This window comes from Macrotis lagotis, chromosome 8 (assembly GCF_037893015.1).
Source record: "Macrotis lagotis isolate mMagLag1 chromosome 8, bilby.v1.9.chrom.fasta, whole genome shotgun sequence".
NCBI lineage: Eukaryota > Metazoa > Chordata > Mammalia > Peramelemorphia > Peramelidae > Macrotis > Macrotis lagotis.
This window is the reverse complement of record NC_133665.1, coordinates 104,975,953-105,003,015: the sequence shown is the minus strand read 5'-3', so window position 1 is coordinate 105,003,015 and position 27,063 is coordinate 104,975,953. Positions and strand designations below refer to the sequence as shown.

Below are 27,063 nucleotides of genomic sequence, written 5' to 3'. Positions count from 1 at the left end.
GTCAGACCATGTCCAGGGATCTGTGTCCAGTTCTCGATATAGTTTAGGAAGGTTAAGAAGGACATTGCTTAGTTGGAGAGCATCTGGATGAGGGCTGTTTAAAAAGCAAAACCTTGGAAAAGAAGACTAGGTGATTGATAACTGTCCATCTTAAAATGTGCTGCTTGGTCCCAGAGGGCAGAACCAAGGGAAGTGGGTGGCAAATACAAAGAAGGATGTTTATAATTGTTAGGAAAACCTTCCTGACCATGACAGTTTTTGGAACCATTCACAACACCTGACTTGGGAAGATATTTGTTCCTTGTCTTTGGAGGTTTTCTCAAAAAGGCTGGATGACCCCTTCTTGTATAATTTGTTGTGGGCATTTTTTCTCAAGTGTGGCTTGGAATCAGTTACTGTGCTGATGTCCCTTACACTGCATAAAAATCACTCACTATCCCCCTCATCTTCCCGTCAACATTCCTCAAACCTCCTTCAGTGTTCCTGCAACACTCCAAGAACCTCCCTCAATGCTGTCCTGCACTAAAATACTTCTTAAAATTTCTCCATTGGGGGGCCGCTAAGTGGCGCAATGAATAGAGCACCGGCCTTGGAGTCAGGATTACCTGGGTTCCAATGCAACTTCAGACACTTAATAATTACCTAGCCATGTGGCCTTGGGCACGCCACTTAAACCTTAAAGCCTTGAAAAATCTAAAAAAAAAAAAAATTTCTTTATTCACTATATTCCTCAGCATCCCTTAAAGCCTTCCCCGATATCTCCTGTATCAGCACATTTCCCATGTGTTTTGTACTTTTCAAATTTCCCTCAATAGCCTATGTCTTCAGACACTCCAGGGAACTACACCCATTGTGTCCTCCATCTCCTAGCACTTCCTATTAGAGTTGACCCTAGGACTCCAAACATATCCAGAAAACCCTTGTCCATTTTGTTCCAACCCTATTCTTTCCTTGCCTTTGTTTTGAGATCCATTAAAATCTGAGGAACTCATTCCCTTAAGTCCCTTGTGCTTCTCAATGTGTTTCATCCATCCTCAGATATACCCTTGGATTTCTAACACTCCAGAAAACTTCCCCCATGACCCCTGAAACTCAAAAACTTGGAAAATTATTCAGTGTTGAGGCCCCAAATTCTGAAACTCTCCTAATGTCTTTTGGGGCTCTTCAAAAAATTCTAACCCTTTCCCCTATACTTTAACCCTACTCTCCTATTCTTTCCATTTCATTTGGCTCCTGACCATAGATGGCATTAGGGCTAGTTCAGACCACCCATGATCTGGATGTGGGTTCCAACCTGGACCAGCTCCTGGGGGCCACAGATGCTTTGCAGGCCCAAGTGTCAGAAAATAAACTGCAGCTGAGGGAGGCCCAGAAGCAAGCAGAACAGGCATCAGATACAGCTGCAAACTTGGGCAAGGTGAGACAGGGACATGATTCCTGGTCACTCCTTCGCTTTGCAGGATCATGTATCCTGGGGAGAAATTTCAGGGGAGTATTCCAGGCTTGGAATGGAGGTTGTCTTTGTTGGGGTGGGGTGGGGGGAGAAAGTCCTTGGTTTTAAGGAGGGAAGTCTAGGGCAAAAGTTTCCAAGTGGGGGTAGGAGGATGGGGGAACAGAGGCTTTTGAGAATTCTAGGATAGGAACTGATGCCCAGCTGGGTGGTTGGTCCTAACTCTGGGGGCCTGGTTTCTGAGTGGGGAGTTTTGAGTTTAAGAAGAGCCTGAAGGGGGTGGGTGGGTCTAAGGTGATTGTTCCTTTCCTATCTATACTTCCCTCTTCCACCCTGCCCCAGGAGCTGCAGACCGCCAAGCTACAATTCTCAGAGCTGCAGGATGGAATCCATGGCTTTGGGTTGGAGGTGAATGGGGCCAGAGAACGTTTGCAGCGAATTCAGGAAGAAGCTAGGGAGCTGCTGAAGAAAGCAAGCAGGAGCAGGAACCGCCTAGAGGGTGAGGCTATGGGGGGGAGGTACTTGGTAGGATCCTGAGAGTGAAGATTTCAGAAGAGCTTGGGTATTTGGGGACTCAAGGAGAACCAGAATGCTCATGGTTTATGGGGACCGTCATGCCTGTCTGCAGGGAAACCTCATGTATTTAAAAGGGATTCAGAACCCCGAGGACTAGAGAATTTCTGAGATACTGGAAATTTTCAGGGGTCCTTTAGATACTACAGGGGCCCCAAGGACCATAAATTTCGAAAGTCTCAAGAAGGCCAAAGTGGTTGGGGAAGATCTTAGGACAGGAGGTTTTAAGTATTTGGATTTGTGACTACTGGGGACCTTTTGGAGCTGCACACTGGAAAATTTCAAGGTCTAAATGAGGTCTCAATGGCCTTGGGTTTGGGGGTCCCTACATGTTGGAGATTCCATGGGACCTTGAGCATTGGGGATCTCTGAATGCTTAGGGGTTCTGGAGTGGGGGTTCTAGAGGACCTTGGGTGTCTCCTAAGGTTTGGGGGTTTGTCTTGGGAAGGCCTGGGATGGTGTTTCAGAGACCTGCTCTGGCCGAGCCTTGTGTTGGGTTTACCAGGGCTGGAGAAGCGCTTTGCCCAGAATGAGCAGACACTTGGAGAGAAGGCCGCCGAGCTTCGGGCCCTGGAGAGCAGAGCCTTGGGGCTGCTGGAGCAACTGAGGCAGGAAGCCAGTGCCCATGCCACGTGCTGATCCAGAGACACCCCCCAGTAAACAAAAGCTCCCCGTAGAGAGAAGTCCCGGGGCCAGAAGCACAGCAGCCCCCCCAGAGACCGCCCTCCTACCTGTGCCAGACCATTCCCCACCCCCACAGGCAGAGGGCGCACTGCCCAGCTCCCGCCCCTCCTGGCAGAGGCCCCCGGGGTCCGCCGCCCCTCATCCCCGGCGGGCCGCGCCGCGGACTCTTCTGCCCCGGGAAAGCGGCCCAACTTGCCAGCCCCGCCCTGGGGCCCCGCCCCCGGAGCCCCCCGGGGACAGGGCGGGGTGCGCCCTCCCGCGCGCTCCCGGCCCCGCTCGGGCTCGCGCATTCCGGGCCCCTCGCGGCCGGCGCCCGGGCCGCGCGCTCCGGGCCCACCGCAAAGTGCGGAGCGGATCGGGCTCCGGGCGGCCCGGGCCCGGCTCCTTTCCTAGGTGGCCCCCGCCGGCCGCAGGCCGCACGGGCTGGGCGAGGGCCGGCCCCGGGGCCCCTCCGGCCGGGTGTCGCGGCTCTCCTCGGAGCGCGCCGGGGTGGAAGCCTCCGCCAGCGCCCGCGGGCCCGGAGCCTCGAGGCCTAGTCACGGAGCCGGACCCCAGGCTCGCGGAAGCCGAAGGAGCCCCCCGGGCCCAGCTGCGGGCCCCGGAAGCTCCGCATCCCCCCCCGGCCCCGGCCCCGGCCCCGGCCCCGGCCCCGGCCCCGGCCCCGGCCCGCTTCACCTGCGCCCCCGCCCGGCGCAGCCCCGCTCCCCAGCCGCCGGCCCTCTGCCCGGGGGACCCCCACCCTCCCCTCCGGGGGCTGCTGACCCAGGCCCGGGGAAGAAGCAGAAATAAAGCCTGTGACTCTGGTTGCTGTGCCCGATTCCTTCTTCCATCCATAGAGACCTTAGAACGTCGGGCCAGGAGATGGAGACCGCTCAGACACCCCTTACTCACTAATCTAAAGACGGGGGCCAAGGACCACCAGACACCCCTCACTCACTAGTCTAAAGACGGGGGCCAAGGACCACCAGACACCCCTCACTCACTAGTCTAAAGATGGGGGGAAAGGACCACCAGACACCCCTCACTCACTAGTCTAAAGACGGGGGGAAAGGACCACCAGACACCCCTCACTCACTAGTCTAAAGACGGGGGCCAAGGACCACCAGACACCCCTCACTCACTAGTCTAAAGACGGGGGCCAAGGACCACCAGACACCCCTCACTCACTAGTCTAAAGACGGGGGCCAAGGACCACCAGACACCCCTTACTCACTAGTCTAAAGACAGGGGGAAAGGACCACCAGACACCCATCACTCACTAGTCTAAAGACAGGGGAAAGGACCACCAGACACCCCTCACTGTTCTAAAGATGGGAAAAGACAACCAGACACCCCTCACTGTTCTAAAGATGGGAAAAGAACAAGCAGGTTAAATGGTTAGCCCACAGTCAAGGGTCGCATAGCAGGGGTTAAATGAGTTCTCTGACTCCTGAATCTGGGGTGCTTTTCACTTCTCCAGACCCCAGGACTGGGGAAAGGGCACAGACTGGGGTAGATCTCCCCATGTCCTATTAATACCCATTACTAGCCAGGGAGCCAGGGTGAAGCTCCCTGGAGAGTGAAGGGGAAGGCAGTCTGGCCACCCCATCCTGGTGGTGCCCTGCCGTACTCCAGGCCGGGCTTTTCCTCCAGCTACTGCCCTTCCCAACTTTCTCCAAAGTCGGCCGGGAGGGATCCCGAACTGGGACAAGTTAGGATCTGAGGACTGGGGGAGCTGGGAGCCCTCACCTACAGGGCCCAGGGTTTGAGGGGTGCCTCCAGGGGAGCCAGGGCTGGGGCTTGGATCTGAAGGGGGGCATCTCAGGAGCTGCCAGTCACTCCTGTAACTCACCCACCTTCGTCCGACTTCTCCCCCCTCCACCAGGATGAGGCTGATCTTGGGGCGACAAGGGTGGGGCCCAGGGGGACTGGAACTGTGGCTGCTGCTGATGCTAATTGGTAAGGGAGGGATGGGGGAAGGGAGTCTCGATCCATCCCACCACTGGGGCTTTGTGAGGCTGCTCAGGACCTCAGGGATATCTCCAGGAACCCCCAAACGCTTCTGCAGGGTTCACCTCTGTGGAAACCCAGGGGCCTTGACCTGAACCCCTTGTGCTTGGGGATCAGTTGGTCTATCCATCCCTTGCCCATCCACTGATTTGTTCTGACTTAGGGGTATTGGGGGGGGGCTTCTGAATGTGTAGAACCCAAGATATCTTGGCAGGTGATTTTACTTTTTGGGGCAGGGAATGTCTGTTCCATTCCTGGGCCCTTGTGGGGGGAGATTTGGGAAAGGAGAGAGAAAGAATGTCAGTCCCATCTCTGATCCAGTGTAGACCTTGGGGGTGGGGGAAGTTCCCTTTTTTTACTCACTTTAACTGCATCCCTCCCTTAGGGCCCGCCAAGACTGTGGTCCAGAATCCTGACCCACCTTCAGCTGGTTGTTCCAGGGGAAGCTGCTACCCAGCCACCGGAGACCTCCTGGTTGGACGAGCAGACAGACTGACAGCCTCATCCACCTGCGGCCTCAGAGGTCCTGAGCCCTACTGCATAGTCAGTCACCTACAGGTGGGTCACTTCAGGGTCTGGGAAGAGAGAGGGGAACTGGATTGGGGTACCCCAGGAGGGTAGAGAACTGCTCACTCAAGAGATTGGGGAGAGACCTACCTACCATGTTGAGACATACATACGTACAGAGACAATGTGGGAAGAGCCCTAGGATTTGATATCAACTGCCTTTGCTACTTACTGCAGGTATGACTTTGGGCAAGTCACTTCCTCCCTCACTCCTTTCTTCTTTATAAAATGAGGAGTTTTAAGTCCTTAAGTCTCTCTTGATTCTGATACTTTTTTATTCCACGACTGGATTTGGGGGATCGGGGGCTCCTCCAGGATGAGAAAAAGTGTTTCCTGTGTGATTCTCGGCATCCCTTCTCTGCCCGCTACCCTCAAAGTCATCGAATCCAGAATGTGGTCACCAGCTTTGCCCCGCAGCGACGTTCAGCCTGGTGGCAGTCAGAAAATGGTGAGACCACCTGGGCAGGTGTCAGGACACTACAACAAGAGGGGTGGGGAAAGTTGAAAAGTTGAAATACACCCAACTCAGAGGCAGAGGGTAGACCTGGGTGCTGATAGCTGGAAGAAGGGAAGCCTGACCCTTGAGGACAAACCAGGAGGGACTGCTATCAGCCACTGGGGAGGAAAGACTTCATGCTTGGCTGTTTTCAATGTTTCCTATCAGGAGTATCCACTGTTACTATCCAGCTGGATCTAGAGGCTGAATTCCACTTTACACACCTTATTATGACCTTCAAGGTAATAGGGCTCATGAGGCAGAAGGAATGGAAATAAGGGATTGAATTTCCATGGGGCCAGGACCCCTGTAACTTGTGACATACTGAAGACCTTTCCTGTCTATGTAACTCCTTTGATGGCCAACCACCCTATGACCTTATATGACCCTTGACTTCCCTCCTTCCTCCCATTGCCATGATGTAAAAAGCCTATGATCCCTAGAACTTATTGGCTGTATTATCTTGAACAAATAGTCTTCTTAATGCTTCGGTTTCCCCATCAGTAAAATAAAAGGGTTGGACCAGAGATCCCTTCCAGCTTCTAATCACAGTGACCCCTTGTGATACCCTATGGCACCTGTGACCTCTCTAGTCATGCATGACCTTCTATTCAGCAGTAACACTATCTCTGAAGGTCCATTGGTCCACCCTCATGTCTCCCCTTCCCCTTAACAACGCCAGACCTTCCGCCCAGCTGCTATGTTAGTTGAACGCTCCTCAGACTTTGGGAGGACCTGGCGTGTCTATCGCTATTTTTCTTATGACTGCGGCTCTGACTTTCCTGGCATCCCACCGGCCCCACCTCATCGGGTGGACGATGTGGTCTGCGAGTCTCGCTACTCAGAAATTGAGCCATCCACTGAGGGGGAGGTGAGAGAGCCCCACCTGTGGCCTTACTTCGAGGAGGGGGGGGGTGGGATGAGGGTGTCCCAAGGGTCGAGGGGAAGGAACCTCAGGGTTGTTGGGACATGGCCAGTCAGCCCTGGCGGCCCCTCCAGATTCAGGATCTCCATAGGTCATCTACCGTGTTCTGGATCCAGCCATCCCCATCACAGATCCTTATAGTTCCCAGATCCAGGGTGAGTGTGGCAATGGCCTCATGTAGAAGATCCCTTTGTCAACCTCCTCCTTGTTTCCTATGGGCCCCAAACTGGCATCTGTCTGGTGACTATTCAGGGCTAGAAGGGCTATTTTGACTTCTTCCTGCATCCCCCAGAGCAGGTGCTATGGCCTCAGTTTAGCTCTAAGCTGGGTGGGGGCAGCATTTCTGAATCTGACAGCAGCAGCTGGAGGGCCCCACCCCAGATGCCTTTGTCTCCAGGAAGTCTGCCCTTGACTGGAACAAAAGGAAGTCCAGGACACCAGGGTCCCTTCTCTCTCCCCCACCACCATAGACCTCTGGCTTTGGCTAGAGGGTATCAGAGCTCTCAAAGTGCTAGAGTACCATCCTCCCTAGATCTAAGGGAGAAGGTTCTCACTCTGGGATGGGCTGGGGGGAGCTTTGGACTCTATGTTCATCCCTCCACTGCTGCCCCCCACCTCAGACCTCCTGAAAATCACAAACCTTCGGGTGAACCTGACACGACTGCACACTCTTGGGGACAATTTGCTGGACCCCCGGAGGGAAATCCGAGAAAAATATTATTATGCTCTCTATGAGCTGGTGGTCCGTGGGAATTGCTTCTGCTATGGTCATGCCTCCCAGTGTGCCCAGGCTCCTGGTGCTCCAGCCCACGCTGAGGGCATGGTAAGGATGACTGTTCAGGAAATTGGGCGGGGGAAGACATGGGCATGGCAGTAATGGGACAATGATGGTTCAGTGCTTAGGAGACAAGACCCCTTCAAAGTAGCCCATGATCTCTCCTCCCCCTCCCTGCTTCCAGGTACATGGGGCCTGTGTTTGCAAACATAACACACAGGGCCTGAACTGTGAAAGTTGCCAGGATTTCTACCATGACTTGCCTTGGCGGCCAGCTGAGGATGGCCATTCCCATGCTTGTAAAAGTGAGTCTGCATTTTGCCAGCTCCCTGATCAGTAGGCCCTACCCCTAGTCCTTTTGTAACTCTAACATTCCCCTCCCCCCAAAAATACCCCAATACACACACACACACACACACACACAGCCTCTGAATGGAGACGAGGAGTATATTTTCTGGATGACCACTTAATCAAAGAAATATGGGAGGGATGAAAAAGTCTCAATAGGGTGTAGAGGGGCCAGCCAGGAGATGAGTTAAAAGAGCATGAGGGTTTTCTTGTTGTTCTTGTCTTTTCAAGGAGGGAGGGAGAAAGGCAGCGAACCCAAAATTGAAAATCAAATCAAATCAAATCAGAGGGAGAAAAAAGGAATGGACCTTGTGATTGAGGGTCAAGGGTGAGAGTGGATGGAAACCAAACCAAGGAGTTTCCGTGAATCAAAAGCAATGTAACTTAGGATTCTATTTCCATTCTGTGCACAGCTCATTTAGCTATAGAACATGTTAGCTAAACTTGTCCACTCTTAAAATATGATTGCCTATTAAGGGAGAGAAAGGGGCAGTGAGACAGGAAAATGCTTTGCCCAAGTCACAGTGCCCTCTGGTTCCCTGGGGAGTATGTCACTGAGGCCCAGGGGGAGAAAGCCCTGAGTATTTTCTCTCCGGATGTCCCCCCTCCCTACAGAATGTGAGTGCCACCAACATTCCCGGAGCTGTCACTTTGACATGGCTGTGTTTCTGGCCTCCGGCAACACAAGTGGAGGGGTGTGTGATGATTGCCAGCACCACACAGCTGGGATGCACTGTGAGATCTGCCGCCCTTTCTACTATCGAGACCCTGCCAGAGATTTGCGGGACCCAGCTGTCTGCCGCCGTGAGCCTGGGGTGGTGCATGGGAAGGGGGGTGGTGGCAGGGGGGATGGTAGGAGACGCTGGGGGTCTTGGAGTGACTCTTGATTTCCCTGCAGCTTGTGATTGTGACCCTGCCGGGGCCCAGGATGGCGGCCTTTGTGATCCTCATGATGACCCTGCCCTGGGGCTTGTCTCTGGTCAGTGTCGTTGCAAAGACCATGTGGTGGGCCCCAGGTGTCAGCGCTGCAGGGATGGTTACTTCGGGCTCAGCTCCATGGACCCTCAGGGCTGCCAGAGTATGTGCTCCCCAACCCTGTGACCCAGGGAGCTGTCATCGGCTTCATGTCTTTTTAAACTTCCCTCTTCTGCCCCCAGACTTCTGATCCCATAGTCCCGTGGCCGCTCCATTTGAACCCCTCCATGACTATAAACTCCAAACTAGGGACCCTGGACCTCATGTTCTCTGGTCATGACCTCTGACTCTTCCCTGCTGACCGTGACCTCTGATACCAGACCAAATCACTTTCTGACCCCCAACTTTTTCCTCCATGTGCTTTTGACCTCATTTCCCCAGAAACTAGCCCCACCCTCTGCCTCCTCCTCCTCTCATAGCACTGTCTCACCTGCCTTTCTCTGATCATATGAGTCCCTGATGTTGCCCATCTCCAGCCTAGCAGTCATAATGGGATTGTGGTTGATGGGCATATTCCTGCCCCACTAGGATGTCAGTGTGACCCCCGAGGGACTGTGCCAGGGGGTCCCCCTTGTGACTCTAACAGCGGGGACTGTTTCTGCAAACGCCTCGTGACCGGAAGACATTGTGACCGATGTTTGGTGAGGCCATGAGATGGGGTGGCATTCCCTGAAGGGGTCTGGGGCTGTGCCTGGTGGGTATCTCCATGAGAATTTTGGAGAGGTCTGCCACCTTGGTGACTCCTTCCTCTGCCCTCAGGCGGATCACTGGGGTCTGAGCCATGATTTACTTGGTTGCCGCCCATGTGACTGTGATGTGGGAGGTGCCCTGGAACCCCGGTGAGTATTTCTTGAGGGGAATGAATGCAGCAGAATTAAGAGATATATTATGTGGAATCTGGAGTCAGATAGTTCTCCTGGAGAAACTTGTCTGTGAGGAGGACCTGAGTTTAAATTTGATCCCAGATACTTACAAGTTGTATGACTCTGGACAAGTCACTTAACCCCAATTGCCTCCCCCCCCAACAAAAAGAAGCAGGAAAATCAGCCTGTGATTAGAAAAAAGTGTCAATTATGACTAGGTACTGGGGAGATCTGGGTGTTTTGTGGTACATTGGTCTGTAATTTGGGGTGGGGGAAGGGGAATGTGGATGGGTCTCTTGATGAGTGTATGTACTGGTCTTTGTGCAGGTTGGGGGAGGGGTGAATGTGGGGGGATATCATTAGTCACTGGAAGTGGGGTGAATTCCCAGGTGTGCTGAGGACTCAGGACAGTGTCGGTGTCGCCGCCATATGTTTGGGCGACGCTGTGACCAGGTGCAGCCTGGATACTTCTTGCCATTCCTGGACCATCTCACCTTTGAGGCTGAGGCCGCCCGTGGGCAGGTGGGAGTCAAGGATCATGGTTGGGGAGACTGGAGAACCTACTTGAGGTGGGGAGGCAGTGTTTTAGGCTCACTAAATAAGTTACCTCTCTGGCAGGCCCTGGAAGTGATTGAAAGAATAGCACACCCCGGGATGGCAATCTCCTGGACAGGTGTGGGTTTTGTGAGACTTCGGGAGGGTCAGACTCTCGAGTTTTTGGTGAACACAGGATCCCAGGCCATGGACTATGAACTTCTCCTACGATATGAGCCCCAGGTCTGGTTCCCTTTTCTTGGTCTTCCTAGCCTCTCAACTATGAAGTAATCCCCTCATTCATCAATTCCCCTTTTACTCACTATGCCTGAGGTAGCCATCCTCCCTAAGACTTTACCTGGCCCTCCTTACCCCAACTCTTTCCCTTCATTTTCTCTCTTTAAATTTTTTTTTTAATTTAAAGCAATGGGGTTAAGTGATTTGCCCGAGGTCACACAGCCAGGCAATTATTAAGTGTCTGAGGTCAAATTTGAACTCAGTCCTCCTGACTCCAAGGTCGGTGTTCTGTCTACTGTGCACCTAGCTGCCCCTTTCCCTTATTCTCAAGGGTGTTCTCTGCAGGGAAGTTGGCAAGGACTAGATTTCCCATCAGGACACCCTGCTCTAAATCCCAGCTCTGACTTTAGTGACCAAGTGCTCTGGACCTTAGTTCAGAGAATGGAGATAATAATGCTTGCATGGTCAATACCCCAGGGTGGTTCTGAGGAAACCATAAAGACCTTTTAGAAATAGGTGCAGGTATTATTCTTGTACCTCCCAACCCCAACTCACAATCAGGGTCCCCTCCCCTCAGGGTGAAAACCCCACAGGCTGAGCTGTAACTCCACCTTCCCACCCAGGTCCCAGAGCAGTGGGCAGAGGTGACCCTGACTGTGCAGCGTCCAGGGCCTATATCTCCCAGCAGCCCCTGTGGCACCACTGTACCTGAAGATGACCATTTTCGGGGGATGCTGCAACCGGGTGCCAGGTGAGGGAGTGGAGGGGAAGGCAGAGCCTACCTCATCTCCTCCACTGAAGTGTAGGTGCCCACCTGGGTCCCCACCCTGGGGACCCAGTGTATCTGTGTCTGAGTGGGGGGTCATCAGACAGGGAACTGCCTCTTCCCTCAACTGGATTCCAGGGTGGTAAGATATAGATTTGGATCATAGCTCTGATCAGTCTGTCTGTCTGTCTATCTATCTTATCTATCTATATCTTTATCTCTAATTTATATCTACCTATCTATCTCTACCTATATCTATATCTATATATTTATCTCATTCTATATATTTTTATTTTTATCTACCTTTCCTTTGTCTCTATCTCTTTATATTTAAATCTATATCTACCTATATCTCTATATCTATTTCTCTATATTTACATCTATAGCTACCTATATATCTATCTACAGTATCTCTATATTTATAGCTATGTGAATCTCTGTATTTGTCTATCTCTATATTTATATACCTCTCTATGTCTATATCCCTAACCATAGCTATATATTTAAATCTATATCTATCACTGCTATATATTTATATCTGTATCTACCTATCTATATCTATTTATTTGTATCTATATCTACCTCTTTATATTTATATCAGTCTATATTGCTATATTTGTCTATTCATATATATGTTTATTTCTTTATCTGCTTATCTCTATAGCTATATCTATATCTATTTATCTGTTTTGTCACTTTGGGAAGGAGGGGGGAAATAGACATTTCTCTAGCATCTTCCATGTGCCAGACTCTCTATAGATATTATCTCATTCACAACCACCTGTTATTTGTCCCATTTTACATTTGGAAAAACTGAGGCAGAGAGAGATTAGGTGATTTTTCCAAGGAAATAACAGGCTGGATCTACACTCAGCTGTCCTGACTCCAGGCCCAGTTCTCCACTGATCTATCAGCTGACTCAGTGTCTAGTCAAGCCCTTTTTTCAAAACTCTCTGACCTTCTTGTCTGTCTGTAAAATGAGGTAGGGTGGCTGTGACCTTTAAATCCAGCTCTAAATCTTAGGATCATAGGAATTTAGATACAGAGAGGAAGAGCTCTGAATTTGGAGATAATGGGCCTGGATTTAAGGGGGTGAGGTTATTTGGGGTGTTTATCTCTCCGGGCCCCAATTTCCTTATCTTTAAAATACAGGGGTTAGATTTGATGATCTCCTGAGGCTGTTTTGCAGATTAAGGGCAATGAAAATTGATAACTCACATGCTTATACTTTTTATGAGGTTTCTAAGTTCTTTGCCTTGAATAAATGCTTCCTTCATTCATCCATTTCACTTTCCTCATAATATCTTTTGCAAGTATTATTATCCCTATTTAACAATACAAGAAAACAGACTTAGAAAGGCTGAGTAACCACATAGCTAGTAAATGCAGGAGTTAGGATTTGAACATTTGGGTCTCTTGATTTGTGGCCCAGACCTCTTTCTTCTATATGAGATTCTGATCTATAGAACCCCCCCCATCTATGTGCATGGGATTACTGTCATGGATTCATTCCATATACATTTTCCAAGCTCCTACTTTGTGCTAAACTGTCCAAAGTGGTCTGGAAAAGGCAAAAACAAAAAAGACCCCATCCCTACCTTATAGGAATTTGAAGGCTAGTGCAGTGGTGACCAACTCAGATAGAAATGGGTCATTTAAACAGTAACATAAGGATCTCTCCAGGTCACATTTTGTCTTCAAAAATCATGTTTATATATTCCTTTTTATTAATATATCAACACATTGCAGTCAAATAGGAATTACACTTTAACCACCTTTGGAAGAGCTGTGTAGGGGCTACTGTTGGACACCTCTGGTCTAATAAGACAATGATGCCAGACATGAATAATTCCAGTACCAGACTGGATGTGAGCAGGACTGCAAGAGAGGGGCAGACACACAATGCTGTGTGGCCTCAGAAAAGAGAGAAATCACCCTCCAGATCTGGAGGATCAGGAGGGTGTTGGGGGGGTGCCTGGCATTTGAGCTGGGCCTGGAAGGATGGGTAGGATTTTAGCAGGCGGGAGTGAGGACACAGGGTAAGCAGGAGCAGGAAAATGCAGGGTGTGCTCTGGAAATGATGACTAATCCATTTTGGCTAGAATATAGGGTATAAGATGGGGAGTAGATCATTGATGCTCAGAGCTGGAGGGGACCCAGAGGTCATGAGCTCCAAGCTCCCACCCCCTCCCAGGGAATCCCCTCTAGAATAAAGCCTTTGTAAACATTTCCAGTGATGGGGAAATTCTGAGACTTTAACTTAGGCCAGCTGTTATGACGATGGATTTGGCTTAAGTGGAGTTGAATTTGCCCCCCTTATATTTCAACCCTTTGCTCCCCATTCTGCCCTTTGAGCAGGATTGTTAAGATGATAACCATTCAGATGTCTGAGTGTTGGACCTGGAAGTCAGGAAAACCCAGGTTCAAATTCCTCCTCAACCCTATGGATCAAGTCACTTAACCTCTACAGGTCTCAGTTTTTATATCTATAAAATCAAGGGGACTGGAGTCTGTAAACTGTAAGAGAGGGTCAGTGTTTGGGGAAATACCCAAGTATCCTGTGCCAAAAGACCACCTCAATATCCAAAGAGCCCTGGTGGGTGGTCAGTGCCTAAGGGTAGGTTTGACTGACTAAACTCTCTTTGTCCACTGTCCCTTCCCTTAAATCTATGATCCTTCATATTTTCATATGGTCTAATTTTAAGTAGTCTTGTCATCTCAGTCACCCTCCTCTGGACTTAGATCTTCAGCTGACCAGTGTCTTTTTCAATATATGGTTGAATCTGGCTCAAGCTGGGTATAGTATATAATTGTAGATGGGGTTCCATCAGAACTGGGAACAGTGATCCAGATGGGATTCTGTATATCCTAAATGTCCAGCCAGAGAGGGACACATCCTGGACATGATACAGTGCAAGACATCTGGGACATTTGGTCAGAACTGGACATGGTGTTCCAAGATATAGTCAGGTCTTGAACTGAAGAAAATGGAAGATTTGTATCAGGGAATTTTTTTCCAGTCAGTTGATCTCTTTACCTCCTTCCTACTCCCTTCATCCTGCCAGGAAATTGAGTTTTTTTTTGGTTGTTGTTACTTTTTCCTACATTCACAATCACTAGAAGGAACTGAGAGATACATAGGAAAGAGACAAAGAGAATTGTAGATAGTTTGGGTTGGAACAGTGCCTTGAAGGTCACACATCCCGTCCTGCCTACATTCTGGTGGGGGTGGGGAGAAGGCCATAATGATGGGAGCTGACCTTGTCCTTGTTTTGCTTAGGCATGTGGTATTACCCTATCCTGTCTGTCTGGAGCCTGGGGTCTCCTACACTATTCGCTTGGAGTTGACCCGGGCTGGAGGGGATGCTCGCCCTGGAGCTCCTAGCCCCAGCTTGCTCCTGGACTCCGTGAGTGCCTCGAGGGATGGGAAGGTGGTAGCCTGGGCACTGACAGTGCCCAAGGAGATTACTGTCCAGAGAGATAGATGTTCAATATTTGAGGAGATAACCAGGGTGGTCTATGCCTAAGGACTGTCAAGGGGTGTCTGGAGGAGGGTGATTTGGACCTAAGGTGGCCCAACTGAGCTCTCTCTGCACTCTCCTAGCTGGTGCTATTGCCCCGATGGTCATCCCTGGAGATGTTTAGTGCAGGTGATGCCAGTGCCCTGGAACGACGAGCAACCTTTGAACGTTACCGCTGCCACGAGGAAGGTCTAATGCCTGCCAAGGGCCCCCCTCCAGAGGCCTGTGCCCCTCTCCTCCGTAGTCTGGCTGCATTTCTCTACAATGGGGCCCTAGGTGAGTCATTGCCCTTGATCAGGGGGCAGGGGAAGAGAAGGGTGGCTATGATCCTACTAGGATATGACCTCATTTCCCTGCTTTCTCTTCAGCCTGCCAGTGTGATCCCCAGGGCTCCCTAAGCTCCGAGTGCCAGTCATATGGTGGACAATGTCCATGCAAGGCTAACGTGGCAGGAAGACGCTGTGACCACTGTGCTCCAGGAACCTTTGGCTTTGGCCCTTCAGGATGCAGGGGTACTTCCCTCACCCCTTCCCCTTTCCCCTTCTCTGACCTCTGTCATCTTCTCCAATCTTATCTCCCTTTTTGCTCCCACCTCCCTAAAAAAAAGCTCTGAAGACGTCCTGCCTGGCTCTGAAACCTCCTCGCAATGTAGCTGGGTACAAGTGACTCATTTTCCTCATCTATAAAATAAGTTTAATAACACTTGCCATCATTGACTTCATGGGGCTGTAGTGAATAAAGACATGGTAGACTTGTCACTGTTAGAGAAACAGGAGTCTTTAGGTAGTAGGGAGTGCTATGGAGAACAGAATGCTGGGCTGCAAGTCAGGAAGACCTGAGTTCAAATCCAACTGCAGACAGTGACTATCTGTTTCCTCATTTGTAAATGGTGGTATTAACAGCACCAGCCTCCCCTAGACTTGTTGTGAGGAAGAGATGAGGTAATGTGGGTGAAGTGCTAGAGCCTATAGAGCTGGGCCACTTCCATCTCTGTCTCCCCAGCCTGCCAGTGCAGCACTGAAGGCAGTCTCAGCAGCCTGTGCCACGAGGCCAGTGGTCAGTGCCCCTGCCGGCCTGGAGCTTTTGGACCACGTTGTGATCGTTGCCAGTCTGGACAGTGGGGCTTCCCCAGCTGCCGCCCCTGTCACTGTAATGGCCACGCAGATGAGTGTGATCCACGTTCTGGTTCCTGCCAGAGCTGTCGGGATCACACAGCAGGGGACCACTGTGAAAGGTATGAATGAAGGCAGGTAACTAGGAGTGGGGAAGCAGAAAAGGAAGGGAGAGATGGGACCAAACTTCTTCCCATCCTTTTTCTTCTCTAGGTGTATGGCTGGCTTCTATGGGAACCCAGTGCTGGCCTCCGGTGGTCACTGCCGGCCTTGCCCTTGCCCCGAGGGCCCAGGGGGGCAGCGCTACTTTGCTACCTCCTGCCATCAGGACAGGCACTCCCAGCAAGTGATTTGCCACTGTCAACCTGGTTACACAGGTGAGTAAGGGAAGGGGAGGCCTCAGGTGAATTGTTGGGGAATGGAGAGAGAAGATCATGAACCTGTAGTCAGAAGGTCTGGTTTGTGGCTCCGGAGCTCCAAGGTGGGTGAGCTTGGACAGGCTCTGGTTTCATGCGGGGCATCCCAGACAGGAGCTAGGTAATTATTAAGTGTCTGAGGCCAGATTTGAACTCAGGTCCTCCTGACTCCAGGGTCAGTGCTCTATCCACTGTGCCACCTAGCCGCCCCGCTAATTTATATTCTAAAGTCCCTTCTTGCACCAGCATCTTTTTGCAGTTTTAACGTTCTTTTGAGTTTTTTTAGGCTAGAGCACCTCCATGAGTTCTGTGTGGTCTGGTCCTCTCCCCTGTTGTCTGGCAGGCCCACGCTGTGAGGAGTGTGCCCCTGGGCACTTTGGGGATCCATCAAGGCCGGCGGGCCGGTGTCAGCCGTGTGAATGCAGCAACAACATCAATGCCATGGACCCTGAGGCCTGTGACCGTCGAACTGGACAGTGTTTGCGTTGTTTACACAACTCAGAGGGTCCTCGTTGTGCCCACTGCCGCCCTGGATACTATGGACAGGCTGCCCACCAGAACTGCCGCCGTGAGTGTGGGCCCTGTAGTTGCAGAGCTAGGCTGGGCAGAATGGAGCTTTGGGAAGGACAGTGCTGCACATAGTCTAAGAGGGGCAATGTAATGCCTGCTTTGTTGGGGGTGAAGCCTTCAAGGGCACCCGTTTCTGAGAGGGAAGGTCCAGCTCCTGCCATCAGGAAGACCGACTCTGCCCAACATGACCTGGGCTCCTGGTTGGCAGGGTGCACCTGTAACTTTCTGGGCACAGAACGCAGTCAGTGCCCCTCCCAAGAAAAATGTCGCTGTGACCCAGGCAGTGGGCAGTGCCCATGCCTGCCTAATGTTCAAGGACAGAGCTGTGATCGTTGTGCCCCCAACTTCTGGAATCTGGCCAGTGGGCGAGGATGCCAGCCCTGTTCCTGCCATCCCAGTCATGCTACCAGTTCTTCCTGCAATGAGGTTGGTGCTCCCCCAGAACTAACAATTCCTTCCCTTCTCTTCGGGGGCTCTTCTCTGGACCTATCTTTCAGTTTCAAGGGCTTATAGCTTCTTTTCAGGGGCTGAGGGGGCAGTCACAGCTTCTTCTTTGGGGAGTACTGTGCATTCTTAGAGAGAGACTACAGACTGGGTTGGGGTGGGGTAGTAGGGAGGAGGGGCTTCTCTTGGAGTGAACTCTTTGAGAGGTTCAGGGGTGTAGTCATTGGTATCTCCATACAGTTCACGGGGCAGTGTCATTGCCGAGCAGGCTTTGGAGGCCGGACCTGCACCGAGTGCCAGGAGAATCACTGGGGAGACCCTGGCCTGCAATGTCGGGGTGAGCAGGAGTGAGCAGATCAAAAGAACCTTATGAATTGGGGGGGGTTGTCCCAAGATGGGATATATGGGGCAAGGACCAATTGAAAATGCCTATTTTTTTCTCTCCTATTATTTCTGATTCCTCTTTCAAAATATGACTAATATGGAAATATGTTAAGCAAGATTGTTCATGTACAACTTTTACCACTGTTTGCTGCCATAGAGAGGGAGGAAGAAAAGGGGTTGTGGTAGAAAAAGGTGGAATTCATCAATTTGCAAATGGATGAATCTTGAAAAACTACCATAGCATGAAATTGGAAAAATTAAATTTCAATTGAATAAAAAAAGAAAATGCCCAAAGTGGGAATGATCTTCCTGACTTCGGTTCTTCTCCCTCCTCCCTCAGCCTGTGACTGTGACCCCAGAGGCATTGAGACCCCTCAGTGTCACCACGCCACAGGGCACTGTGTCTGCAGGCCAGGTGTGGCAGGCGTGCGCTGTGACCAGTGTGCCCGAGGTTTTTCCGGTATCTTCCCAGCATGCCAGCCATGCCATGCCTGCTTTGGGGACTGGGACCGGATTGTACAAGGCCTGGCCTCTCGCACTCGGGCCCTTGAGCAGCGAGCTCGGGAACTGCATCAACTAGGGGCCCTAGGCGCCTTTGAAAAGAACTTCCGTGTCCTGGGAGAGAAGCTGGGTGCTGTGCAGGCCATTGTGAATGCCCGCAATGCCACAGCTGCTGCTGCACTGCAGCTCATGACCACCACGGAGGATCTAAGGTGCGAGTGCTTGGGCAGGGTATATTCACACCATCCGTCTTCCTTGGCTCTGGATCACAGGATCCTTGGTCTGCAAGGGCAGATGCAGAGCCTGCCCTTGGGGAATGTGTGCTCCTCAGCCATGGTGGAGCAAAGGGATGTATTTGTTCTTTCCCTTTCTGCCCAGGCATGATATTGAGGAAGCCACAGGACAGCTGACCAAGCTGGAGGGAGAGCTGACAGATGCCCAGGATGAGAATTTCAATGCCAACCATGCCCTGAGTGGGTTGGAGCGTGACGGCCGAGCTCTGAATCTGACGATCAGGCAGCTGGGGCAGCATCTGGATGTGCTGAAGCATTCCAACTTCCTGGGTCAGTACAGGCGGGTCAGGGAAGGTCACCAAGCTCAGGCTGGAGGGCACCTTTCTATCTCTTTTCTTTCCTCCCTATATGACCTCAGGCACATCCCTCTGACCTGTTTGCTTATCCATAAAGTGCGGGGCCCAGAGGGCAGGAGGACAGGATGTGTAGATGATGGGGGATCTGGCTTTGGGGGGGGGCAGAGCTTAGAGATCTCTGGGTATATTGTTGCCTCTGGCCTTTGCCTTGCTCTCAGGGGCCTATGACAGTATCCGTCAGTCCCATGCCCAGTCAGCCGAGGCGGAACATCGTGCAAACCGCTCGGCCCTGGCTGTACCTGGCCCTGTGAGCGATTCAGCAAGTACCCGGCGTCAAGCAGAGGGCTTGATGGGCAGCCAGAGAGATAACTTTGATCGAAGGAATGTGGCCAACCGGAGGGCTTTGGGGGAACTTGCCGCCAGGGCCAACAGTCTTAGCCTGACGGGCATCAATGAACTGGTGAGCTGGGCACAGAAAGGGTGTTGAACTGGGTCTGGAGCCAGCTGGGAGCACATCAAAGGCATTGCCTTCTCAAATTCTCTGTCTGCTGTTTGGACAACAGTGCTCCTTAGACTATTTTATGGGCCTGTAACTAGGTTTCTTTCCATTCATTCAATTAAAAGTATTAATTAAGTACCTACTATGCACTTAAAAACCAGAGATACAAAAAAAGAAACAAAGCCTTCCTTCTCATGAGCATCCTGGTTTAGATAATTAATTGAGAAGTCAATACAAGTAGATTTGTTAAGGGAACTTTAGATATCCTTGCTCAGGTCCAGGTAGAAAAAGGTGTCCTTTTGGTTGTGAGTCTCTGATTCTGCTTCATACTCAATCCAGGAGAAAAGTCTTTCTGGAAAGTTCCAGACATGGAGAGGGAGAGAAGCAAGCTATCTTTCTTTCATGGGCATGGGTGGCAAGAAGCAAGGTTGGAGTAGGTTCATGATTCCTGACTGCTCTCTGACTATAGTCATGAAGAGGTTTCCTGGCAATTTTCCTGTGTCTTTTTCCAGGCTCCCCAGTCCTAAAGGCTTGGCCTCAACTTTTAATGTAGATGGTTCTTTTTTATTTTAGTAAATTGTTATCACTATCTTTTAAAATCAATTTCCCCTGAATCCTTTAGAACTATTTCCAGAAAGATATTGATTGTAACAAATAATCTTCTGAAGGAAAAAAAAGGAAGGGGAAAAACATGCTAAAACTAATAAACTGAAAAAATATGGCAGAGGATTTGGGAAGGCGTTGCCTCCACTCATTAGATTTCCCTGACTCCTGTAAAAGAGTAGAAGGGAGGGGTGGCTGGGTAATACAATGGATAGAGCACCCACCCTGGAGTCAGTTCAAATCTGGCCTCAGACACTTAATAATTGCCTAGCTGTGTGGCCTTGGACAAATCACTTAACCTCATTTGCCTTGCAAAATCTAATTTAAAAAAAGTGGAAGGAGGCAACAGTTTTTTCAAGAGATTTCACTTTTTTTCCCTTTCACAATCTTTTAAAAACAGGTACAGTAATAACTACTGACATTTTATTAAATTGTACTAATTTATTTTTATGAGCATTTATCCTATTGTTTCTCCAAATTAACCACTGGTGGGGAAAGGAAAGGAAAAAAGCCTCATAACAAATATGCTCTTCTTGCTAAATCAGTTCCAATATTGGCCATGTTCAAATTTGCAGGTTTCTTTCTAAGGCTATCACCTCACTAGCAGCAGTTATTTACATTATATGGTGCTGTTAAATTTTAAAAATAATAATAATCAGGGCGGCTAGGTGGTACAGTGGATAGAGTACCTGAGTTCAAATCCAGCCTCAGACACTTAATAATTACCTAGCCATGTGGCCTTGGGCAAGTCACTTAACCCCATTGCCTTGCAAAAACTAAAAAAAAAGATAAAATAATAATAACAATCATCGTTTTTATATAAAACTTTTAGAAATTGTTATTCAGTTGTTTTTCAGTCATACATGACTTTCTGTGACCCTATTTGGGGTTTTCTTGGCAAAGATACTGAAGTAATTTGCCATTTCTCTCTCCAGCTCATTTTACAGATGAAAAAACTGAGGCAGACAGAGATTTAGTGACTTGCCCAAAGAAACATAGCTAGTAAGTATCTGAGGATGAATTTGAACTCAGGTCTTCCTGTCTCCAGATCTTGAGCTCTATCCACTGTGCCACCTAGCTGCCAGATGCTAAAAATAAAGCAACTGAGGTTCAGTAGGCTAAGGGATTTGACCAAAGTAATACAGTAAGTAGGTATTAGAATCAGAATTTGAACTCTAAACCTTGACCTCTTTGCAGTGATTTTCTCAGAAGAGAACTTTACAGTAGGATTGGATTTTGGTCAGGGTTAATCAATCAGTTGAATATGATGTATCAGGGACTTTGCTAATCCCTGCCCTCAAAGAGCTTTTAATTAATTTTTTATTGTATTTTTTTCCATTCACATGAAAAAACATTTTCAACAATCATTTTTATAAAATTTTGTGTTCCACATTTTTCTCCCTCCCTTTCTTTCCTCCTCACTCCCCAAGACCGCAGGTAATCTGATATAGGTTATACAGATACAATCATGTTTAACATATTTCTATCTTAGTCATGTTGTGAAAGAAGAATCAAACAAAACAGGAAAAAAAAGAATAAACCAAAAAAACCCTTTTTTTTAAAGTAAAAATAGTGTGCTTTGGTGTATATTCAGACTCCATAGTTCCTTCTGGATGTGGATGGCATTTTCTATCACAAGTCTTGGAATTGTCTTTGATCACTGTTTTGCCAAGAAGAGCTAAACTTAACATACTTATCACACAATGTTGCTGTTACTTTGAACAACATTCTCCTGCTTCTGCTCACTTCACTCAGCATCAGTTCACACAAGTCTTGCCAGGTTGTGTCTGAAGTCCATCAACTCATGATTTCTTAGAGAACAATACTTTTTTGTAACAATAATATACCACCACTTGTTCAGCCATTTCCCAACTGATGGGCATCCCCTCAATTTCCAATTCTATGCCACCACAAAAAAGAGCTGCTATGAATATTATTGTCCATGTGGGTCCTTTTTCTTTCTTTTTTAATGATAAAAAGCTTCTATTTTAGGGAGAAAGACAACATACAAATCAGAACATATAACATAAATACAGAGTCAACGAAAGGTACTTTAGAGATCCTGGCCAAGCCGTTGAGGGAAGCAGGAAAGGCCTCCTGGAAGTGGCACCTGAGCTGAGCTTTTTAAAAAGTCAGGGATTCTGAGAGGCAGAGGTCAGGAAACACATTGTAAGAAGGGCAGAGAGATGTCTAAGGGAGGAGCGGGGGGGGGGGGGGGGGGCATCCAAGATGGCAGGGATTTAGAGGAGAGGAGAGTGTGAGGAGATGGGAAAGGGGAAAAGGCAGGTCCTAAAGAACTTTAAATACCATCACAGGATTTCATATTTGTTCTGGAATTAGCAGGCAGGCTCTGAATGTATGAGCAGGGACTAACTTGGTTAGGTTTCTGAGTTCCTGTTTCCAGGTGGTAATCCTTGGTTGACCCATTGTTAGTGGTGTTCACTGTTGCCAGCCAGGCCTGCCTAATGAAGGTAGGACCTGTGAGGGCCCTGATTGCTTGTGTTGTGCCAGGTCTGTGGGGCTCCTGGGGATGCTCCCTGTGCCACAAGTCCATGTGGTGGGGCTGGCTGCAGGGATGAAGATGGGCAGCGCCGCTGCGGAGGCCTGAACTGTCAGGGAGCAGCAGCCACAGCAGACAACGCACTGGGTCGGGCCCGTCACACACAGGAGGAGTTGAGGCGGACCCTGGGAGATGCAGATGGGCTTGTGGGCAAGGTAGGCACCAGATCCAGAAGGCTGCTTAGCAGAGAGGAGGGGATGGGGCAGGCATGAGGAAGGGTCATGGGCAGAACAAGCTTGTCCCTTGCCTCTAGGTGGCAGAGGCAAGGCTACAAGCAGGTATGGCCCGGCAGCGGGCCCAGGAGGCCCTAGAAAAGGCCAATGAGACCCGGGACCGAGTGGAAAGGGCAAACCAAGAACTTCGGGAACTGATTCAGAATGTCAAGGACTTCTTGAGCCGTAAGCCTGGGGATCAGTTGGCCAAGGCAGGGGGCCAAGTGTGTATCCATGTGTCTGAGCTTGTGTCCATGCTTCTGCAGAAGAGGGAGCTGACCCTGGCAGCATTGAGGCAGTAGCCACCCATGTCCTGGAGCTGTCCATTCCAGCATCACCTGCTCAGATCCACCATTTAGCAGGTGAGATTGCTGAGCGAGTACGGAGCCTTGGAGATGTGGATGCGATACTGCAACGCACAGCAGGGGATGTGCGCCAGGCTGAGAGACTTCTGCAGGAGGCCCAGCGGGCTCGGTGAGTTCAGACCCCTGCTGAGGGCCTAGTCAATGCCAACCCTTACCCTCTGTCTCTCATTCCTCAACACCCAAATTGGCTGACCCCAATGCAAACTTGTGATACATGATGATCCCTGTAGAGCATGGTCAACCTCAATCTTTGACCCCACCAGAAAACAGCAGGTCTCAGAAATCCCAGTTGGTCCCCATCCTTCAACCCTGACACATCTAGGACAGTTGTTCCTGACAATTGCACAGCCATAACCTCCAGTGGGCTCATCAACCCCAGGCATGACCATCTCTAATACCCAATCTTGATATCTTGACTTTTGATGCTATTATATAGTCACCATCCCCAGAGAAGAAAAAGCACTGTATTTGGAGTCAGAAGACGAGGGTTTGAAGACTGGCTTTATTAATGACTAGCTATGTAACATTGGACAAATAATTTCACTTCTAGGGCCTCAGTTTCCTGAGTTATAAAGTGAGATTATGCTTTTCAGTGTCCTTTCTAGATCTAAATCCTATGACCTTTTAAAGGATATAGTTAACTCCAACAGGAAATCATGCTACCTAGAAGATGCATTCTTCACAATGCTCTGAGATCAATCCTTTGATTCCCAATCTTCCTCCCTCTCTGACACCTTCATTTCCCAATTCCTCTGTGCAGGACCCGGGCCCAGGATGAGAAGCAGAAGGCGGAGATAGTGCAGGATGCTCTAGAGGAAGCAAAACGAGCACAGGGCGCAGCCAGAGGCGCTATCCGTGGGGCAGCCATTGATACAGAGGACACTGAACAGACCCTGGACAGGGTGAGCCCCATGAGGCCTATTGTCAGGGTGCTCAGGCCATAGGAACATAGACTTAGAGCAGAAAGGGTCATGAGAGATCATCTAGTCTGATTCCCTCAATGTATAGTTAAGGTAACTGAGACCCAGAAATGGTAAGGGACATGCCCAGGTCATAGAGGTGATAACCCAGGCTACTCAGGCTGTAAATGTAAGTCTTCTGACTCCAAGTCTAGCTTTTTAACACCAAATTATGGTGCCTTTGCCACTACTTCACTGACTCCAGGGAAAGGCTGATGGAAAGATAAAAAGGAAGCAAGTGTTCTCTCAGGGAAGAAAATGTATATATTTCTACACATACAGAAGATAAACACAAAATATTCAGGGGTAAGAGGGCACCTGGAGGGATCTGGAGGGCTTTATGGAGAAGGCGATACTTGGGCTGAGTTTTGTAGATAACAGGGCTCCTGAGGAGAGAGAACAATAAAGGAATGGAAGACTGTCCATGGAAAGGCACAGAGATGGAAGATGGAAGGTCTCCTGTGTGAGGATTAACAGGAAGGTCAATTTGACCACGTGGGAAGTAATAGGTAACGAGACTGGGAAAGTCTGGTGGGGCCAGGTTGTGAGTAGCTTTGAATGCCAAAAAAGGAGTTTCTATTTGATCTGAGAAATGACACGAGGCTATTGGAGTTGATTGTCTTAGGGGATTCACAGGTGTGGACAGATGTTGGCACCTCAGCAGTTGAATGGAGGCTTGAACAGACACTTGGGGCAGGAAGAATAAAGAAAGGCTCAGAACCTGGGAAGTGGGTATATGTGAGCCTGGGAAGCCTCTGGTTCTCTGGTTCTCCATGGACATGGAGTTCTGCTGCCTGGGAATGCCAAAAGGCAGTCAGTACTGAGGTCTGAGAGTTCATCTGCAGGTTCGGGAAAAGACGGCTGGAGCAGAGCAAGACCTGAGCACTGCAGCAGAGCGGACCCAACAGTTGGATGCTCAACTGGATGCTTTGAAGCTGAAGAGGGCTGGGAATAGTCTGGAAGCCACTCGGGCTGAAGAGACAGCCAACAGTGCTCAAGGTCGGGCCCAGGAGGCTGAGAAGGTACAAGGGACTGGGGTGGGGTGGGGTGGGGTTGGAGGGCATTGCCACGGTTACCTGGATGCAGAGGCCTGCCCTGGGGAATATGAGGATGGAGGAGGAATATGAGGATGGAGCTGAGGTCAGCAGGGAGGGGTTGTTGGAGTGGGATGGTAGGCTAGGTCTCTGATAGAACTGGTATTCTCACTCCCCCTTCCTCGGCAGTTACTGAAGGGCCAGTTGGGTGACCGATACCAGACAGTGAGGGAACTTGCTGATCGGAAGGCCCAGGGTGTCCTTCAGGCTAAGGAGAGAGCTGAGCGGCTTCGGGATGAGGCCCGAGGATTGCTACAGGATGCTCAAGACAAACTCCGGAGGTTGCATGGTGAGTGAGACCAGAGAGAAGAGGGTGTGGGATGGAGCTGGGCAGATGCAGCCCCCCTGGAGGAGCATGGAGATACAATCCAAACATATGCTTGGACAAAGGATAGAGAAGAATGTGCAGGTCTTGGGGTGATCAGAGTTAATTAGAATTAGTCAAAGAGGGTCTGCTAGTGGTTGTATCCTGCTGTTATTTGATGGGATATGTAAGTTTTGAGCAAGGCAGGACTGACCAATGGGGCCAGTATAAGAGGCCAGTGAGTTATGGGAAAGCCAGGACTAGGAACAGGGAGTTTAAACATGTGTTTGTTCTCAGAGCTGGAGGGCACATATGAAGTGAATGAGCGGGCCCTGGAGGGCAAAGCAGCTCAGTTGGATGGCCTGGAGGCCAAGATGAAAGGTGTCCTTCAGTCCATCAACCAACAGATTCAGATCTACAACACCTGTCAGTGACCCCTCTCTTCCTTTCCCCTGGGCCACTCAGCAGAAGCCCATGGGAATCTCCTGTTTGGAGTTGGGTTCCAGGGGCTGTACAATTTAGGTTTGGGACTGTTGTGGCTCTGTCTCTCAAAGCCTCCTGGGCCATTGAATAAATCTGAATTTGTGAAGCTGACCTGTCCATGTCTCTGATTTCATGAATGTGGGGAGGAAGATAGGATGGTGACCATTCATCTTATATTTCTTTGTTTTTTACTTGTTTCATCCATACTTTTTGTTTCCACATCACAGTTCAGAATGTGTTCATTCCTCTACTCCCAACGAGCTTTCTTTCCCTCTAAAAGAAAACACTTATTAAAAGCACTTAAGGGGGCGCAGTGGATAGAACATCAACCCTGGAGTCAGGAGGACCTGTGTTCAAATCAAACCTCAGACACTTAATTACCTAGTTGTGTGACTTTGGACAGGTCTTTTAACCCCATTGTTTTGCAAACTCCACCCCCTACCCAAAAGGCACTCAAGCAAGATAATCCATGTTCACTGGCCATGGATTTCCCCATGAAAGGGGAGGGAGGTAAGGAAGGAAGGTTGGTTATTTCTCCCCACCTTCTTCTAGGTCAAGATGACAATCATTCTAGTCACACAGGGCTTGACTTCATTTTGAGGTTCTTTCCACTTACCTTTCAGTGGTTTATATTGTTTTGTTGGTTCCACTTACTTTACTCTGCTTCAGTCCATATGGGTTTCTCTTTATTCCTCACACTCCTAGGTTTTTACTGCAGCTAAAATTCAATCCCATTCCCAAATTACAATTTGTTTTTGTCATTCAGTCATTTTTTTCAGTCGTGTCTGACTCTCCTTGACCCCCATTTTGGGGGTTTTCTTGGCAAAGACACAGTTTGCCATTTCCTTCTACAACTCATTTTGCTGGTCAAGAAACTGAAGCAAATCTCTTATAATTTATGTTTCTTCCTTAAGGATATGATTTCTCCCTCATCACATTCAACTTAGATCAATGCATACCACGGAAACAATGTACAGACCAACAGAGTGCCTTCTGTGGGGGGTGGGGGTAGGGAAACAAGATTAGGGGAAAAACTGTAAAACTCAAAATAAATAAAAATCTTTCTAAAAAAAAAGAATCATCCAACTCTTCTTCCCATATAATTGATGGGTCAGATGAACAGTTTCATTGAAAAATTTGTCTGTGAGGACCAAAGGTTATTATTGGTAATAAATGTAAACAAATCCAAACCCCACAAAAAAAAAGAAACAAACAAATCTCTTATACTTTATGTTTCTTCTTTAAGAATATGATTTCTCTTTCAT

At 49.4% G+C, this 27,063-nt stretch overlaps 2 protein-coding genes across 2 annotated transcripts in view; both read left to right on the top strand.

The window, feature by feature from the left end:
- The window catches only part of LOC141495972 (laminin subunit beta-2-like), a 34,878-nt gene extending 31,914 nt beyond the window's left edge, over window positions 1-2,964 (top strand). The window contains exons 33-35 of the mRNA XM_074197922.1: window positions 1,244-1,417; window positions 1,793-1,949; window positions 2,529-2,964. Of these exons, the coding sequence (XP_074054023.1) occupies window positions 1,244-1,417; window positions 1,793-1,949; window positions 2,529-2,662 (465 nt within the window). The 3' untranslated portion in view covers window positions 2,663-2,964. The remainder of the gene's footprint in view (window positions 1-1,243; window positions 1,418-1,792; window positions 1,950-2,528) is intronic.
- A 1,397-nt stretch (window positions 2,965-4,361) lies between these two features.
- Window positions 4,362-25,904, top strand: LAMB2 (laminin subunit beta 2). Its single transcript, XM_074197920.1, has 34 exons — window positions 4,362-4,397; window positions 4,572-4,645; window positions 5,082-5,254; window positions 5,579-5,711; window positions 5,928-6,001; window positions 6,442-6,630; window positions 6,776-6,839; window positions 7,305-7,507; window positions 7,644-7,764; window positions 8,423-8,611; window positions 8,706-8,885; window positions 9,311-9,423; window positions 9,542-9,621; window positions 10,035-10,167; window positions 10,264-10,422; window positions 11,040-11,167; window positions 14,463-14,589; window positions 14,787-14,979; window positions 15,072-15,215; window positions 15,706-15,937; window positions 16,029-16,192; window positions 16,575-16,799; window positions 17,010-17,227; window positions 17,486-17,582; window positions 17,970-18,342; window positions 18,509-18,693; window positions 18,938-19,179; window positions 22,333-22,536; window positions 22,635-22,779; window positions 22,860-23,067; window positions 23,719-23,860; window positions 24,763-24,939; window positions 25,141-25,300; window positions 25,613-25,904. Exons 2-34 carry the CDS (start codon window positions 4,573-4,575, stop codon window positions 25,747-25,749), a joined length of 5,385 nt encoding a protein of 1,794 aa, XP_074054021.1. The 5' UTR covers window positions 4,362-4,397; window position 4,572; the 3' UTR covers window positions 25,750-25,904.
- Window positions 25,905-27,063: the final 1,159 nt, after the last annotated feature.

What these genes read in the sequence shown, in the direction of transcription:
- LAMB2 (XM_074197920.1), top strand. Translation starts at nt 4,573, where the DNA reads ATGAGGCTGATCTTGGGGCGACAAGGGTGGGGCCCAGGGGGACTGGAA. An exon ending in GGACCCAGCTGTCTGCCGCC is followed by an intron (nt 8,612 to 8,705) that starts GTGAGCCTGGGG and finishes ATTTCCCTGCAG; the next exon opens with CTTGTGATTGTGACCCTGCC. An exon ending in CTGAACAGACCCTGGACAGG is followed by an intron (nt 23,861 to 24,762) that starts GTGAGCCCCATG and finishes GTTCATCTGCAG; the next exon opens with GTTCGGGAAAAGACGGCTGG.